At 30.9% G+C, this 20364-nt stretch overlaps 1 protein-coding gene across 5 annotated transcripts in view; it reads left to right on the top strand.

Annotated features, from left to right (window-relative positions):
* LOC111036324 (venom dipeptidyl peptidase 4) overlaps positions 1-20364 on the top strand; it is a 75945-nt gene that overhangs the window by 41710 nt on the left and 13871 nt on the right. For 4 of the 5 annotated variants that reach the window (XM_022318319.1, XM_022318321.1, XM_022318323.1 and 1 more), the window contains exons 2-8: positions 11059-11263; positions 12258-12352; positions 12486-12560; positions 12634-12686; positions 13807-14015; positions 16255-16424; positions 17008-17108. In XM_022318319.1, the coding sequence (XP_022174011.1) occupies positions 11059-11263; positions 12258-12352; positions 12486-12560; positions 12634-12686; positions 13807-14015; positions 16255-16424; positions 17008-17108 (908 nt within the window). Of the gene's footprint in view, positions 1-435; positions 559-11058; positions 11264-12257; positions 12353-12485; positions 12561-12633; positions 12687-13806; positions 14016-16254; positions 16425-17007; positions 17109-20364 lie in introns of those variants that run through there. The other variant, XM_022318322.1, reaches the window with a different exon arrangement.

Here is a 20364-nt window from a genome sequence, read left to right as displayed (position 1 = left end):
TAAAGTTTCTCGGTAAAATGTCGTATTATTTTTATATTGTCATTCTATAAAAATTGGTTTTCGGGTGTATTGTTTACATTTTAGAAAAAGAGAACTTGTGTAAACATTCCTCGACGCTCCGTCAGAAATTCAGTCAAATAATTTACCGCGCCGCTGTTTACGCATAATATGAATATATTATCAATAAATAACAATAAATAATATATTTTTAATGTATTCAATTATTGAAAATACGTGGCTGCTGTGCAGGTCGCACAATACAATATAACGTACAGTCGAAAACGTTTTTGCATATTATATAATATAATGCTGCACGAAGTTTGTTTTTGGTTAACAATGAGTTATTATAATCTCTCGCGAATATTCTATAAGTTCTTAGTTCAGTGTTGTACGCCACGCGCGTGTAATATAAGGTTATCTGACATATATTTTACGAACATTCGAATTTAGGGAAAGTGCGCTTTGTGGTATGTAATGTGAAGCTGCGGGCCTATCTCGAAATTATCGAAAACAATGATACGAATTGAAGAATATCGGATTTCATCGTCGACGAGTTTTGTAATCATTTTTTTTTAACGCTTGGGATCTGCAGTAATAACTGCACCGTTGCAAATTTCCAATTTTTTTTTTTATCGAAATTGATAAATATGTTATAAGTTAGTTATGATCTTGTGTTATGATCATCTACGTAATACGTGTTTGATATTTTTCTCCATAACTAATGTTTTACACTCAATCTTTTGTATACCTTTATAATATTATCGACACTTTTAAACTTATTATCTTTTTAACTTTTATTATTATTTTCAAATTGATTACGAAATCTCAACGACTTGGACGTATAAACTATTGCACGAAGCGTGCAAAATAAAACATTTTTTGTAATAAAATAAAATAAAATATGAAATTTAAGATCGAGAACCTTTTTACCGGGTTATTAGAGAGTGTCTTATGGAAATGAAAACTTCTGTTTTTTAATGACAACCTCTGGTTTCTACTGTTAATTATATAACGTACGATTTTCTTGAAGATATCTGGGTACTCATCAAAATTGAAATTCGAACGGGTAGATTTAAGTTGTTTAACTGTATGTACTATAAAATTAAAAGGTCAGTGGTAATAATAAATATTTGGAAGATAGAAATTACCATAGAGCTTAATAATTGTAGTAATTTATTTTAATCCATCAATATATTTTATCAAAGTATAATATTAATACTAGACTAAACATTATATATATTTTAAATTGTTGTCAAACCATTTTTAAGGATTATACTGTCCTTAATATAAACAATTTAATAACTGAAAGACTGAGAAACTACTCATTAGAAATTTGTGTAAGGTGGATCAAAAATATGATACTCTTATTATTTACATTAAAAATTTAATTTAAAAAACAGAATTTTTATTGCCTATGGGTTCACCTTAAATAGCAAAAAAATCTCAAGAACTTGAAAATATGGTCTTCAAGTATATTTGGAAATCCCATAATTCAGAATTTGAATAAATACATTATTAAATGAAAAATAAAGATACGTACTTGATGAATCCAGACTGTATACTTATTTTTATTTCTGATACATTTTTACTTATTCAAAATATTCAAATGTTATAAACCTATATGACTATGTCTAGGTTAGAATATATAATATTCAGTACAAAATTTTAAAATATGAGAAAAATAAAAATTTGAAGTTTGGTAATCAATCAAACATTAAATAGTTAATTGTACAAAAATTAATCGCAATACTCGTAATTAATATAATTCATATAATTTTACCATCAGTTTTCGAAAGTTCGGCAGCGAATCTACTACGCATTGTTATAATATTTAGCACCTTTTCACATTGAACTTTAGGCATTCTTTGGAATTATCTATGTTATACCTTACACTAAATGTCACTCACAAAATATAAAATTATGTAACCACGTTGCAAACACTAGTCGCATTACTCGTATTAACGATTAGTAAATTAACGCAATATAAACTTAACAAGCCTTTTGAAAAAAAATCTTATCTCCTACTCGGTACAACCGACCAAGTCGGTTTGTAAATTGTTTACATTATTTTACTGGAAATAAAAAAATCATCACTGGTCTTAATTTTATAATATTATTACGTTTTTACATTAGTTATTTCTTAAAAAAAACTTCCATAAGCTCTAAATATTAGGTAATATGAAAAAAAATAATCGACGATATTTTGATTAAAGGAATCTAATATGCTGATGCATAGAAATACTAGCACAAATTATATCAAAATATTGTGTACAATATCGCTATCGTATTATGGTAAATTTTCTTTGAAATAATGTATTACAAGGATTCTGCTAGCTGAGCTATTAGTTCATCAGCTGTCCACAAAACATTTTAAAAAAGTACACAAACATATATCTTTTCCTACAGACATTTGAACTTTAAACTTTGATGAAATACCTACCAATTTAGGTACACAAAGAATAACGACTTTATAGTTATTTTGTTGAGTTCAAAAACATTATTCGCTGGTACTCGAAACGTTTACATACTTTATTGTTGTTGTTTATATGTTTTACTATATAAACAATGACGTTTTCAAAACAATTTGATTATAGTTGCATAATATGTTATTGGCTATTATTAATTGTACCATGAACCTATTCACACCGTTCAAAGCTAACACTATATGATGGATATCCATGGGCGGATAGACCTACCGGGAAACAGGGCATTTTCCGGTGGGCCCCCCTTCGTATTTCGGTAATGGGGCCCTTTAATAAAATGCTATTACCTACGATAGAAATAATTTGAAATTTTTTTTCATGTGTGGGGCCCCTTTGTAAAATTTCCCGGTAGGCCAAAATTTGCCTATCCGCCCATGGATATCCGGGTATATAATATCTTCAAGACTCAATAATTCATAATAGTGGATAATATCATCACCTATAACGTCATCGTTTATAACGACATATTGGTAAGCAGTTACTACGTCTTGAGTATTAGCACCTGTAATAGGCCATTTAAATGGTTATTATGACGTGAATTTACATAAACATTTGTAAAAATTCCAATATAATATACATTATGTTTAAAACAACGACATATTTAATTTTTTGTTCCACACTTTTTTTGTACCAACACATACATAATACACAATATGTATAATTTAGAAAATATAAGTCATGTATAACTAAACTTTTTAAAATTGTTTTGCTTTTCATTACTATTCATTTATAATGACGGTCTGTCGATGGTAGTTAGTATAATATGTGATATAAGTATACTATAGTTATTTCATGACTTATAATATTTAATTAAACGGTGGTTTTTTGGAAACAACTTGTTCGTATTTTACTAACGACACTTGAACGCAGTCACTCATCACTAATATCAAAATATAGAACCTACGAAATTATTCGCATAATATATTAATTAAACTAATGCACTTGAACGATTTTAAGGGCATTCAAATGAAATAATTTTTAGATTCTGAGTGGAGAGACGAGTGTATTGATTTTACGATGATATGTGTGTGGCGTATTTAATCGGTATACTAGAATTGAAGTAGAGAAAAACCTTTGATCTTTAACTCTGAGGGTGGTTTATAAAGAAATTCGTATGACTTTTCGAAATAATCAGGAAAAAAAGAAAAACTAGAGAACATCGAGATAATAAGTAATTTTTACTTTCGTATTGCCAACGATATTGATATTTTCCATTACATGGTGACCTACTAACTACGATCTACACTCGACGCCTACGCGGTGTGCAGCAATGCAGCATAATATTATATTGGTCACGTATCTGTTTAAAATGTATTTTTAACATGTTAATATTATATTATTTTTAAGTATTGTCGTTTAATCAATATACGGTGGTATTGATCACCCCGTAATATTATTATAATATACAATGTTTGAGATCTTTTCGAAGTATGTTTAAATCATTTTCTGAACCGAACTATACAATATTATGAATAATGTATAATGTATTGGTTCTACAACATGTGTTTTTGTTATTTATTTATTCTTTTCGAGCTGTCATCACACCTTTTGAAAATGCATTGATTTTTTACTTGAGGTTTCCGGTAGAAAATCTGATCCGGAAAAAATATTCCCAGTACTTTTCAAAATAAAAACGTGAAAACAAAAAAAAAAATATGAAGATGAAACTTGGTTTTTGAAAAAATAAATATTTCATTCAGAAACGAATGAATCCAACCGTAGGTAGTAGAGACTATTGAGTTTTTCACCGAATATCCATAATATAATAAGGATACTTTTCTAGGCTTGACGTACGTTCCTAAGATATGTTTTGGCCGTTTTGGACGGCCGTTACTGAAAAATGTGTATACCTACCTAAATAATGTTTTGGTTTTTTCGTATAGGTACGGTGTAACACATATTTTATATGTTCTTGCATTTTTCGTAGATGCGACATAACACACAGCGACAGCTTGTTCCCATCATTATATTATTACAATATTGTACAGTTTATATTCATATATATAATATATATACCCATTATTGTATCCCGTTATGCGTGCGGCCAACAATCGTTCATTCGTTCCGTTGTCCTAAATACACGCGAACACACGTATTAATATAATAGATTGAATCAATCACTTACGTAAGTATACATCACATCAGTGTTCGGAACGTTCACTAAAAAAATGAACTCGTTCACGTTCACGTTCAGTACTTAAAAAAGGAACTCGTTCGCGTTCACGTTCCTGTTTTTTTCAAACGAACGCGTTCACGTTCACGTTCATTCAAAAAATGAACGCGTTTATTGGGCGTTCATTTAATTTTTTTTCTCAGTAATTACTAATTAAATTTAAATTCGATATCATAGGAACTATAATGGAAAATATTATTATAATATGATTGATTAAAATATTTTAAAAATATATTTTTTAAGTGGTAAATAAATTAAACGTCTTAATAATCGATCAAGTTCATTAAAAATATAAACGTCGTTCACGTTCACGTTCTATTGTAAAAATACGAGTGACGTTCACGTATCGTTCACTATTTATGAACGTGAACGCGTGAACGTGCGTTCATGAACGACGTTCTTTCCAAACACTGAGATTGATACCAGCTGAAAGATATATTATTTATACTTCGTGAATCGTGCAGATCGCACAATAATGTGGTGTATACAGGGTGATCCGTTTCGCGTAAAATGACGATTAAATGTTATGGAAAACTAATAAATGTAAAAATAATAATATGTTTTTTACATCATTGTAAGCCGTTAAACAGTAGGCTGCCCGAAGTAAATAATATTTTTTACTATTTGACTATTTTGCTTATGCGTCGTGATCGTTATGCATTTCATAATAATATATCAGTATAATATACCGAGTAAAGGTAAAACTATAAGAAATTATAATATTAATTTAATTTCAGTATTAATATAAAAAAACTATATAAGAGTTAAAAAAAATTGTATTTGCGTAATTTCAAGCCATCGTCAAAAAACCACATAACACTGAAAAAATTAATTAATTATTTTTCAATTACAATACATGCATTTTTAATTTCTCATATATATATGAATAAATTTATTGTTTTCTCTTTATTTTATACTTTGCTTCTCTAAGTATTTGTACTATATTAAAATAAAACGTTACCTCAGATTCTTATAGCCAATATGACCCATGCAAGTCACCGAGTCAGTAATAAAAAAAAAATTTATCATTTAAATGCAGAATATTTTTTTAAAGTAAGTACCTATTTCGTTATGATATAAAAATCGAATTTCGGACGAGTATAGTGTAGGAGTTAAACAATTGTAACGACAAGTAGAAAAAAAATGTTGTTTTGAGTAATGATTTAAAATTATTTAAAATAAATATTTTCAAAAACGTTTTTGTTTTTTGAGATGACGAGTGCATTACTGTTAAACGGATCACTCCGTATAATATATAGTTAGATACTACATAGCGATATAATAGCGATGCGCAGCGTCCTTGTGTCCGCCATTGGGTGTTTTTTTTTTATTCAAAACAGTACTTTCGTGTGGGATTAGCTGCTGGTAGCATCGTAAAATTAGATTTTTATCGAAAACCTGCCACGCGAGTCGGCATCGTCCGTACGCGAAACACCCTTGTTCGCAAACTCTGCGGGAATTCTGGCGATCACACGTGCACCACGTTTTTTATGGGTAATGTTGAAGTCACTGCAACCAGTAGATGTAGGCGGGCCATAATGTTATAGCCAAAATATGGATTTGACTCCCGGATGACCGAATTTCATTTCAAACGAAAACAATAAATTGTGACACGCGATTATGATGATAATAATATGTTTGGCAGCGATTCGTCACTTACGTAAGTATACATCACATTGCGCGTACGGCAATGTTTCATCGATTTGTAGGTTTCATACCAAAACGTCGATATAAAAAGGTATACGAACACCATCATGCGAAGCTTGAGGCCGAAACTAGGTGGCCCTTCCCCCGAAATTTTTTCGCAAGTAAAATAATATATATTTTAGCTATGAATATCTACTGTTTATTTTTTTATTAAGAACGATTTTTAATGTTTTCGATAAAGCAGTAAGTAACGAAAATATTTGGAAAATGATGTGATAAGTGTCCAGTATCAATTTAAATATGTTGGACCACTTGGACCCTCCCCCCCCCCCCCAGGTTGTTTTCTATTTAATGATAATAATAGTCATACGTTAGTCAATAAAATACTAGCGATTTGATTTGTTTTCCCGTAGGTATATGGGTACTCATTATTATAGGTTCCAAGTGGAGCCAGTTGGACAACACTTAACGGTTGTTAAAAAAATACAAAATATGACAAAAAAAGTGTTGAATGCATGGTGACTATACGCAATGTTATATAGTAGCTACGATAGTACGATTTCGTGTTCTAAATATTGGTATATCGCATATTGATGGCACGCGAAATAAAAAAAAAAACAGGGGACGCTCGCTGCTCTCTGCTCCTCGCTCTAGTGTCTCAAACGATTCGCGATGTCTTTGGTCTCATTTTGTGCGCACCCGTCGAGAGAAAACAGCGGCGTCATATTATTATATTATAATAAATGTGTTTACGCGCCCGGTGACGTATGGCCGTCGAGTCTCGATGTGCGAGAGGGAAAAAAATAGTTTTCTCGATATAAATAAGTAATACAATAAACTCGCCCTCGGAGCACTCGAGCGGGTGTCAGTTGTATAGTCTAAGCACGCGTACGCGCACACGTATTGGATTATGTAATAGGTACGTATTCGAATATCTCGGAAACGCTTTGTTCTCAGCCCTATACGCGTATCAGGTATTAAATTCTTATTTTATACGAGGAATGTCTGTAAATCAAATCCCGTCATTCTTTGCACGGGAAACACATACATATTATTGCATAATATACACGCGCTCACGCTTACTCACATACATTATGTATATTATGTACAATGTATATACATACGCAAAGACGTTTATTTTATAAGTCAATAGGCAGTTGATAAAAAAACATTTTTTTAATAACCTAAAGCATTGATTAAATAAAAATAGATAGCCCATTTCAATGTAGACTATGGTAACAGTCATTTTAGTGTTATTATGATTTCATAGATCGCGTCTACAGTTTTGTTGCATAATAATAATAAACATTTCATGTAATAAATTTTATAATATAGCATAGACATCAACTATCGGCAATCGATGAACGCAGACAACCGAACTATTTTTTTACATGATAATATAAAAATAAACTTGTCTCCTATATAATAGAAGGAAAATACGATGGCACGTCCCGGTGTCGATTTGTTCATTTGTTCATTTGTTCATTTGTTCATCAATGCCTAAAGTAAAGTGAAGTAATAAACTCATTCTGTTAGATATTAAAAGCTTAAGGGAGTCAACAATTGACTTGCTATTATACTTAATTCAAGTTCATTTTTTTTTTTTAAATATCATATAGTACCTACTATAATAGAAGTTTAAAAACATGTAAGTATATTCCATTGAACGCATGAACGAATACATTGAACCATATTTTACTATACATAAAACAGTGTTAAATATAATCGTTTTAAAAATCGGACATTTTTCATGGAACACCCCCTATTTGCGGACCCCACTTGCGCTACGGTAGGTATAGCAGTAACTAGTAAACGGAAAATATCAAGGAAGAAATTCAATTTGAGATAAATCGTTTGTCATCCTTGAAATTGTTGTTACTCGTTATAATATTGATTTTGTATAAATTTAAACGGATGAGTAGGAAGAACAGAGCAAATGAAATATTAAACATCGTGTGGAAATTACCTATACCGATTGTGACAACACGATGAAATCAAGTCTACATAAACAAAGAACTTCATCGTCTCTCAAGTCCACGCGAAATAAGCTGTCATACATCTCGTTAAAAGCGTATCCACACTTGGCGAATTTTTCGTACACTGAGGCGATGTCAGCAGAAATAACAGCTTAGCAGGGGGGGGGCTACTAATCCCATGTCTCTCGTATTGTGCAGTATAAAAATAATATTTTATATTAAATATATGTTTTCTATTTATTTAGTTGCAACTATAGTAAACTAATAAGCACGGACGTGTAGTATTCATATACGTCTTAATGGATTAACAATAGCCAACAATCAACACAATGACGTTTTCAAAACATTTAGAATAATGTCATACCGCAAACCTATTTGCCAATATATTAAATAAAAAAGAAAAACTGTTCAGAAAGTTGAAGTTGAACAAACATTTTCAAATACAGCAAATAAACGTGCGGTCCGAAGTTACTAGACGAAAATCAAATCAAATTCTATTTCATTTCCCACATTATTGTTACGAATCAATGTTAAAGTTCTTTTTCATATATTTTGTGTTTCATATGAGTGAAAACTAAGATATACCTATAATATTGCGTTTTCCAGTTTTTATTTACCGGGTCGGGAAATGATTTGTAAATTCTGAAAAGCATCTGCAGGTTGACGCATCGAATGGAAATCGTCTTCAATATTTTTCGAGTTATGTGCCAGAATTCGCTAGTTCACTTTCAGAATTCCCGATTTACAGACCTTCAATTACGGACGAGCACGCCAACTCCGATTAACTTTTATGGGCAACTATATTCGTAAGATGTCGAAATCTGTATGAAACAATGACCTGTCATCCTCGAGTATCTATTTTCAAAATTTGTAATTTGCCATTTCCCTCAAAAAAACCATTAAAAAAATTGTAACTGCGAACAAATTAAAAATATTGAGAGTTTATTACTATTTACAACCTTTTTTTTGCCATGGTTGCGCGAATATTACCTGTATACGTCATCATTTTGGTGGACTAAAGTCTCACATTTTGCTGACTGTTTATTTTTGCAACTATAAAAACTTACGTTTTACAAGTTTACAACTGGTGGATTATGCAGATATTTATCACGTATACGTACCCTTACCTACTTGGAAGAGTTGAACGATTTTCGTGCCCCTGAGCAATAAAACCAGCGAGTTTGCTGGTGCAAAAATTAAAATCATCGACTTATAGGTAGGTACACTCGATATTATTATGAAGTCTTATGACAATATTAGGAGTGTCGAGGGGGTACTTTTGCAACCCCCAAATACATAACAATATTATAAAACTTACTAAATGTTATTCAAATAAGAAGTATGGTTAAATTACCAATAATAAGTTCGCTGTGTTTGGTCACTAGTAACAGCTCGGTTTATATTTTTAATAAGAGTGCAATAATAGTATATACTAAAATAATTGAAACCGGCTGCAGTATACTTGCTATGGAGTGCATAAGCTCTATGCGAAATATTCAGATTTAATTGTTTATTTTAAAATAAAAAAAAACCGTTTGAAAATTGTCAATGCTTTAATGGTGGTAGGTGCCTATATGAAATTAGCTGTATATTTTAAATTTGAACATCAAGTATTGAGAATATGATTATTGATATTAGCCAGCGGAGCAAAGGAAACCATGATCGTTGGCGCCTGATGCACTGTCCTGCAATGGCTACATTATAATAAGCCACCCACGACTAGGTCAAAAAACGTGTTTAGTTTTATTTTATTTCAACTAACTAATATTGGTCATTGGTGAAAAATGTAATTGCCTAGCGTGGATGCATAATATGACCTATGTTGTTTCACAACCAAATCAAAATAACGTGTTAAATGTATTCAATTTCAATCAATTAATTGATCATTAGCAAAAAATTAAACATGAGCAAACAATTGCTGTCAATGGCAGATCTTGTTCACTCGGTTTAAGTAGTAAAATGGTCTCATCTGAAATAGCAATTTGTTTGGTTAATTTTATTTTAAAAAAAAAATGATTTTTAAATATTGTTTCGGGACAATATTTAGACAAATAGATATTTCATTATACCCTCTTCCACCTGTTTAAAGCAGAGAAGGCTCTGCTTGAATAATATTACTCTTCTGTTGCCATCGCTTATTGATGTATAAAATATTCTTAAATAATTGGATATTTCACATCCTCAAAAATATTATTTTCTACCAATGCATGATTGACATAAAAATTATAATCGCGAGTGATTGTCTAAAAAAACCGGACACGATTTATTGTAAAAGTCCGAAACTGTATTATAGTTAGGTACCATTTTATTTTAATACAAATATAATACTCGAAAAAAAAATATTTTACTATTAATTAGTACGAGAAAAATAAAATTGAATCAAACATATTTTACATAAATATTTGAATAAAGATTTCAACGTAATCCCTCGGATTTTATGAATATAAAAATAATTGCTAAAGAAATTTAACATCCATATGAATATTAATAATGTCATATTAATATTTAGAATACAAATTGCATTATAATTTATTTATTAAATGGTACTTGATAATAATATATCCGATTAATATTTTTTTTTATATGAAATCTACAAGGGTTTATATTATTATAGGAAAACAATTATAACTCAGGTACTTCTTGGAACAAAGTGAAGCGTTTTGTAACATAGTTAAAATTAACTGAACTTCAACTTTTTTACCCGTTAAAGCCCATCATTGTGTATAATAACATGCAGCATGACGAATTTAACGAACTGACAATTGAATGTTTGTTTCAGGAAAAGTGTGTGTGGAACGTAAAGAACAGACCTTTGGTATTTCTGTTAATATTATTGTTGGTCGTCTCGGTAATCGGAGCGTTGATTTACTTCACCACAGACATATTCAATAAACCTCAAGCACTGAAATTCGATCCGTTAGAGTTTCAACGACTTCTCAGCGCCGACTACGAACCTAATCTTTTCAACGGGACATGGGTCCAAGGTGAATAGTTAGGATGATTATTTATAACTTCATTTATTTTGTACAAATATAATTTACGAATTACAAGTAGGTAATGTATAATAAGGGAATAACTATAACTGCATGAGGTATCGGTAAAATGGGAAAATGCGAAAAACGGGAAATTAATTGATCTATAGCATAATATATAGGGCATATATAGGTAGGTACATCATGCTCACCTACATTTTTAAATTTAATGATGAATTTATTTGAATTCTGATTTTTGTTGTTTTTAAATATTCTTATAGACCATAATTTTTTCAGAATCCTAAATTTGCTTGTACTACTTTAGAAATGTCTTGTGTCGATACGAACTTTTGTTTTTCAAATGAGAACCCCACTTTTTTACTGCAACATGTTCAGTGGGGCCCATTATCTTCTTGAAGAATAAAATTAAAATTAAAATTAAATAAAAAAAATAAATACAAAAAAAAAAAGAATTATTTAGTGGATAATTTTTTTGAAAATATTTGATGTACTTATTAATTCAAAATTTGAACTGGTAGTTTTTCAAATCATTCTCTGCCAAACAAATGATCGAAATTTCCTACTTCCGTTGAATTGCATGTAGACACCTACTTCTAGTAAAAATATGAAAATGCATACAAATCCAGACTTCAGACGTATAAACAGCGGTTAACGCTCTCACAGTCTCACCCCCCCCTCCTCTCAAAAAAAAATATATAAAATTTAAAAATAAATTTCAATGGTTAGCATTTTACTAAAATAATATATTGTTCTTAATTCATTTCGCTTGGTTTTCTCATATCCGTCTGTATATTTTTTTATACGATGGGCTTTTCGCTCAAAAGTCCCGACCTAATTCATCACTCTTGAGTATATTGCGAAAAAAATTGTTTACATATTGTGTAATATAAATTATTACATGGTCCTAAGTATATTAAAAAACGAAAAAATCAGAAATAATTGCAATACTATAATGCAACTGTTTATTGTTTGACTGACTAAACAGGCGACGAAATATTGATGAAAGACGACAAAGGAGATATTGTACTGTTCAATGTGAAGAATTTGAGCACGACATTCTTAGCAAATGCTACCACAAAAGTTCGTATTTTTAAATAGTTTATAACGTATTATTTTAATTAAAATAACTATACATATTTTATACCATGTTACAATAATATTCAATAAAATCGTTAACTCTTCGTAATCGTTTTTTTTAATTACATTTTTTTAGAATGTCGCAAATGCCTTCCAATACGATCTCTCTGCCGACAAGCAATACCTCCTTTTGGCCTATCGCTACAAAAAGGTATACCTGCACTGTAAATTGCCCACCTTAACCGTTTCAGTGCAAAATATTTAACAGTATTATGTGTCAACAGGTTTACAGGCATTCGTTTACAGCTTTCTACGATATAATCAACGTTAAGACAGGGTGAGTGTCTATTGATTACATACTATTCTATTGATATTAACATGTCTTATAATTTCTTAGTGGTAAAACAAAGTGTATGTGATAGAAAAAATAAAATGTTTTTTGGTGTACCTACCGTGGTGCTAGAAATCTGAATTTTAAACCATGGCCTCCAGTCTCATGCAAAATATTAATTTTTGGAATCAAAATTCGTCCCCCTTCATCCCTTTCATTAAGTGTAATCTGTTGTTTCTCTAAATTACTGAGTTTCGATATGAATGAAAAATATATTGGCCTGCCATAAGGCATATTAATGATTTTATGTTTTTTCCTAAAATGGAGACTTTTTTTTCTATAAAATAGTTTCTTGTTTTATCAATACTCTATCAGTATTACCATTTATATTAGTTATATTAAAGAAGAAGTCCCGACTGACTGGTTTACTGACATCTGACTCACTATCTACACATATTTTTGACACAGCCATTAAAAGGTGGTTTGGATCAAATCAAAAATACAGGTTTAAAACATTATACCAATAATTATAATAACCATTTTTGATTTACTGTAACCCCATGCGTACGAACAAACACATATTCTAGTTAGGATTACCTTCGTATAAAATGTCCTAGCCATGAGTTCGGTAGACTTGCTTGAGGATCGTTAACAAATCAAGAGGAGAAAAAAACTTCAAACAATGTAAGTTCCAACACGACCCTATTTTTAAAAACGTTCGCATCAAAGTCAACGGGTTTTTATCTTACGCAGGTAAAAACATTTCCACTTGCCCAAACGGTTCCAAATAATTCAATATTTTTTAACAAAAAAATACACTATATTTTATAGAATTTTATAAGTTATCAAATTGATTGTCTCATTTTAATTTTTAAGAGGACGGATGAATATGTATTTATATTCGTGTGGGAATTTATATATTTCCTACGTAGGAATTAACGTAGGTACCTATGTGTAATTTTTACTTACTACTCTCGTGTAGGAACTCACATTTTGAAAATTTATTTCGAAAACATCTATTAATTGATTATTTACTATTCAAGACATATTTTTTATATTTCAAACACACTGCATACCTACTTTCTGTAGCTGTGTTATTATAATAATGTATTGTTTGTTTGTCTAGAGAACAATTCACTTTGACAGACGAGAACTCAGGGAATCCGTGGGATTTGCAGTTGGTCAAGTGGTCACCCATCGGTCACAGTTTAGCGATCGTGGATCATAACAACATATATTACATACAAGACGTCAACAACCTGACGAGCACCGTACAGTTGACATTCACTGGTGGATCAGAATTGTACAATGGCATTCCTGACTGGGTGTACGAGGGTGAGTACACTGTTAGCTTATATTTTACACATGACGTGCATTGACAACACTGGGAAAAATGAAAAGGTAACGCGACGAGTCCTCCCTAATAGCGACGCGGAAACCCGAAACCCGAGACTTTGAAATCCCATCATCAATCCTATCAGAAATGTACATAAGTGATTTTTATATGAAGAGATGATATTTCGAACTCATATTATACAAATCGTATAATGTCAGATTATTACCGAACTATTGATCATAATAATGTGACTTTCCATTTTAAAGGAGTACGTAAAACGAACAAAACACGGTCTCTAAAAACTATTGTCAAAATATTATGCAATATTAAACTATATTGTGGCCCGAACTGTTAAAAACAATTTATTGTAATTAATCCATTGTAGAACATAAACAAATTAGATAATCGACCGTTCTGCTGTACTATAGCTATATAGTAGGGTGTCGAGTGTACCTCGAAAGGTAAAGTATGACGTGTAAAATCTGAACTCGGTGATGATTAATTATTGCACACGTAAAACGATTCTGAGGATCAGCCTTTATTTGTATGTATATTTTATGATGTACTAAAAACATATTATAGTAATTTGTTTTAATATTAGTAACAAGTGGCATGAGTCGGTAAAATATTATAATTACCTAATCAAGTCTTGGCAAACATTTCATACTTTTATACCTAAATAACGACAACAATAAACATTGAAAAATTTTAGTGAATTGTTACCAATCCCTCATAACTCATTGAACAATGCGAGTAGAAATGACGTGAAATCTGTGTCACATTTTTCTTGCGATAAAAAATGTTACGCTTTCAAACTAAAAAAACTTATATTTTTTTTTTGTGTTGTGGGTTCCTTTAATATATTCCGTTTATATATTTTTTATCGTGGCCTTAAGTAATAGAGTTATTATGTTGCACGTGCGGTTGTGAAATTAAATTAAGGTTTAATATTGTTGCTGATTTTATCGAGATATATTTTTTTTTTGTGCCATTGAGCTATAATCTGCATTATCGTATGCAGTAAGATGAATTTTCGAGCAAACGTTAAGTGGGTAATATGATTCCCTCATTTCGTTATTAAACCTGTCAACCTCCACTAAAAATCTTTAAGGATTTAAGTGTTAAATTAATTTATAAAAAATATTTATATCGACATTATGGTTATAGTTACGTTTATATCGCCGATCAAATATGATGGTTACGAACATTATAAACGATGAATACCAATTATTAATAATCAAACGTTGTAATGAAGTACATAGGTACCTACTTCTAAATATATTTTAATTTTATACCATACATAGTAATAATATAATATGGTTTGTGAATATATATTTTCAATGAGAAAAATACCTATAGTAATACTACCTGCTACCTATTCAAATTACGACGAAACTCCCATATTATATACCACGTTCTATACAGATATGAATATTCAGCGATTAGTATACCTCTATACCTAGTTAATTACTCATTAGTTATTAATTTAATGTTATACATAGGTACTTATACTATACATTATTTTGAACAAAGGGGTTTCTATATTTAAACTTTAAACTATAAAAAAATTAACTTCTCTATTAAGTTATTATTTTCACTGATTTAACATTTTTAGAGATTTGAGGAACTAAGTAATATTCCAAATTTATTAGTTTCAATGTTTGAGTAACTTGTCTTTTATTATTAGCTAAATATATAACTGACTTTCCCTGTTTTGATGTTTCAAAACGATATATTTAAAAAAGCGTTATATTTGTGACAGTTTTTAAACCAAAGCGGTTTTCAATCGAAATCGTAGATTATAACGTTTTTTAGATTTTTTTCGACAAATGTTACACCTCCCCACACACTTCGGGATGTGAGGTCACGGCGACGGCCCAACTCTTCCAAAATCCTAGCTTACGTCGTGCATGCAGGTGTAACTAAACCGACGCTAAGGCCCTATAAAGGTTTAGTTCTAACAATAGTTGTTGGCAGTGGTGTACAAACTAGAGAGGAGTCACCTGAGAATTTATTCAACAACAATTATTATGCCGATTGATCGCACTACGGCCGAGACCCATGATTATGTTACTAATTTTTAAAACTGGGACTACCATGCTTTATGAAACTGCGCCCTGTACAATATTATGATAATGTGATACGCACATTATTATTATTATTATTATTATTATTATTATTATTATTTATATGTGTGACGTGTGACCAATCGCGTTTGCAATTATTTTTTGTTCGCAGAGGAGATATTTAGTTCGAACAGTGCCACTTGGTTTTCGAAGCTAGGGACCAGAGTGGCGTACGCATCGTTCAACGACTCGTCGGTGCCCATAATGCAAATACCCGTGTACGGTTTCCCGGGTAATCTGGCTTACCAGTACCCAAGTATTGTCAGTATTCATTACCCGAAGGTGAGCGTCAGTTTTTTTGATTTCATGTTATTATATCAGAGGGGGAGGGGGGTAATAGTTTATGGTTTTTATTCGCTTCGTCGTATTATGGTTTTGGTCAAAATCCTTTTTGAATACGAATAATTCAAAATAATTCAAATACGAAATCTCATTTTGCACGGTTTTGAATATTTGACGGATTCGAGGTTAACTAGGACATAATGTGTCGTGCTTGACTTTTTCATGCGAATATAATGCCTTTTTTTATCATTTCAATAACTTAACAAGTCGATTTAAATATTTATTGATTTTCGATCAAAACATTGTAAATTAATGGAAAAATTCTTTATTTTTTATTGTAATTAACGGTGACCCACGTGACTAGGGTGGCCAGAAATCCTTACATATTAAGTCATCCTGATGCCCAGACAAAAGCTTTTGGGACGCTTAAATTGCCCCGCTTTTACAAATATGATGTCTCATTTTCATGCTCATACAAAATAAGTAAAATTACAACCCCAGCATTAGACGCATCAACTTCTATCAGTGATTATTGGTTAATATGTTAAATATTTATTTCTGTTTTTTTTTCACCAATTCAAAGGTCGGCGTTCCCAACCCAAAGGTAGAATTGTTCGTGCAACGTCTGGACGTGATCGGTGAAAAACCCCCACCAATACTCGTCGAGCCACCAAAAGAACTGACGTAAGTATTAAGTCCCAGAACATAATATAATATAGTACAAGCCCTGTGGCGTCACAAGCATACACTTTTGGGGCAGTCGCCCCAAATAGTTTTAGGTTTTTGGGTAATTACTAATTTTGTAAGAATATTTTTATATTTAATTATCATTATTGAATGATTAATATTTTATTACTATTTTTTTTTTTGGTTTTTATTTCACAAATTCATAATATTTTAAAATGACGGTAATAAATTGCATTATATAAATGTATCGTCTAAGGTTGTACCGCATTCACATGGATAATAAGTTAACATAATCAATAATCATTTCTAATAATTAGCTATAACCAAATACGTTTAAAAAAAAATATTTTTCATAATTTCATCAAAATATTTCAAAAAGATTGAAATTTTCAATTTTTAAATATAATCACATATTATAATAAAATTGATACGGATTTCAGAGTACTTACCCGCTATAATGTTATTAGTTAAATATTTTATGAATTTGTCTGCAAATAATATTATGTTCTATATTCAGGTCCGCGAAGTTGTCAAAAATAAGCTTGCAGATAATTTATAATTTATAGATAAAATAATAACTTAAAATCGTCTTTGTTTTAAATACATACATACCTACTATATACATTTTGAGGTTTGATAGATGGAAAAACGAGTTCAACTACTCGGGCTGTTGATTATTTTCCTTCTATTAATTAAAATAATTATAGTCAAATTTAGTTGGTTCTACAACAGGACGGGACCATTGAAATTCCGGTAATGGAGTGAATTTTTGAGGACGAAATGACATTAGCACTGGGTGTCTTAATACAATATTAACATCATTATAAGGAAGTCCGCGAAGCAGGCAGGTGAAAGGAAAATATTTTCGTCCTGGCAGTTGTAGGTTTATCCAGCCGTAAACGCGATTACATGGCTATAATAAATTGGCGTAAACGAAATGGTAAATTAGCACGCCGACGACCGAATTTAGTTACCCAAAATATAATATAGACGTTTGAACATATATACTTTTAAACGTATATATGCGTGCGCTTAGGTATGTAAATGAATACGGGTTATAATCGGACTGTGTATTCAAACAATCGTAGGTACGCCTAATTATTTTAGGCATACAAACTTTAAAATATTATATGTACAGAGTGCAACGGAAATACCTGAAAAATTGATCCTGCTATTGTTAACCGTATGGAAAGAGGATGAAAATTATATGGATGGAAAATAATTTGAGAATTACTATCATGTCTGAACATTAACGAAAAGAATATTTAAAAAAATTCATTACACGCTTCGAATTAATTTAGGAAAGTACTCCAAAAATATTAGTATACGTAAGTGTTAAAAAAAAATGCAAACAATTAAACGTTTTTACCATGAAAATATTTCAAAAAATTAGATTTACAAATTTGTCATGTTGAATTTTTCTCAAAAAAAATTTAATTTACCTTTCTAAAAAAATATATATTGTACTATTGTAGTGCAAGTTTTTATAAACAATTTTACTATACAATTTTTTTAAAGCAGAGAGTTTTTTTATATTGCTTAATAAGAATAATATGATTTTCAAATGACAACCCCCCCTCCCCCCCCTTTAAACTGTAAATTATGTACCATGTTATAACCAATAATATGATCTTCGAGTGTATTTTTTGTTGATTCATTATTAAAGGCAAAAATCGGGGTGAGCATGCATGGTGAACCAAGCTATATTTGAACTTTGGATTAGAACTATCAAAATTTTCAAAAATATTATCCACCAAATAATTTACAGCATAGAAAATGGTGGTTCTCGCATTTTTAAAAAAAACGAAGCTTGTATCGTCACGGGACACTGTAGCACAAATAATCCCTCGATAGCTCGACTATAGCACTATAATATGGACTTTGAGTGTATTTAAAAATTCCAAAAATCAGAATTTGAATAAATCGATGGAGGTAAGCGCACTTGACGAATCACCTTGTGCACCTGTATATGTGAGTCTATACGAACGACTAAAACGCCTAAACGAAAACAGGACTCGATTGCGTCCAATGTTTTTATGAACGAGCGAATTTACATATTTTACAACACTCGCTTTTGAAATAGGTAATAACAAATAATCGCATTGATAAGAAATGCGTTTAAGGCATAATAATATCATGTAGGTACGAATAATTCGATGCTATTCTCGACGGCGACTAGGTACGTCTTAAGTGGTCATACGACCAAACGTACAACAGTATAGGTACCTACATAATCAGAACGATAAAACTGTCTGGCAGTTGACAGTTATTACAATACTATGCTCAACGCAGCTGCAGAACCGCCGAGCCATATTATATTTTAATTATTCCTTTTATCGTTTCGATTGAGTTTTGCTACTGACGAGTTAGGGTGTAATACATGTGTCTCGTCTAAGGATCGACTAGCGTAAAGTGCATTTTATCATCATTTCCGAGTACAGCAGAAGCAGCCGCTTATTATAGAAACGCTTTGGGACCAAAGTGAAATGTGTCGATTAACCGATTGTTTCTAATAAGCGATTGGTTTGGTTTGTGCTATGAAAAAAAAAAAAATGAAAAATACTCGAAAAACGTATGCACAATTTAAAAAAAGTACACATGTAACAAATGTATATATTTTTGGAAATCCGTCGTATGATCTTAATAACTCGTCGTACTTCCGTTTAGAACTCAAATCTTGGCGTTTAGACATTTTTAGATTTAGATTTCTAGAATAACGAAATACTTTTAAATCGCCGCCTTTAAAAGGGGGAGGGGGCAAGTCAAAAGTTATACGGACCACCGCCCCCGTTTAAAATATAAAAACGTGGTGGCTTTGCCCCTCCCCCCATGCAAGTATTCAAAGCTCTAAAGTGCCTTTATAGAGGCTAATACTTTTATATTATTCATGATACCACTTTTCCAACCACAATCATACATAGTAAGCACTATTCATGGTTCAAACAACTTTAAATTACAACTTTAAGAGCAATATTTAGTAGCACAAGTGCGTAACTAGCTCAAATATTTTGTGGAGGCTTATTTTTACTCTATTTTCATTTTTATTTTATTATTCCTAATGAAAGTGTTCACAACTAGTTCCACGTTTTACTTAACAAATGTAAAGTCACATGTATTAATGCACCTATTATAATTTACCAAGTTTTTTTAAACAGGTATAACGTATTTTATAGGTAGGTATCAAACAATATTATTCACATACTCTAAATAGTTTTTAATCTGTAAAATATAATTATTATTTATTTATTTATTA

Source organism: Myzus persicae, unplaced genomic scaffold (genome assembly GCF_001856785.1).
Source record: "Myzus persicae strain clone G006 unplaced genomic scaffold, MPER_G0061.0, whole genome shotgun sequence".
Lineage (NCBI taxonomy): Eukaryota > Metazoa > Arthropoda > Insecta > Hemiptera > Aphididae > Myzus > Myzus persicae.
The sequence above is the reverse complement of the archived record's forward strand: the minus strand, read 5'-3'. Positions and strand labels throughout refer to the sequence as shown.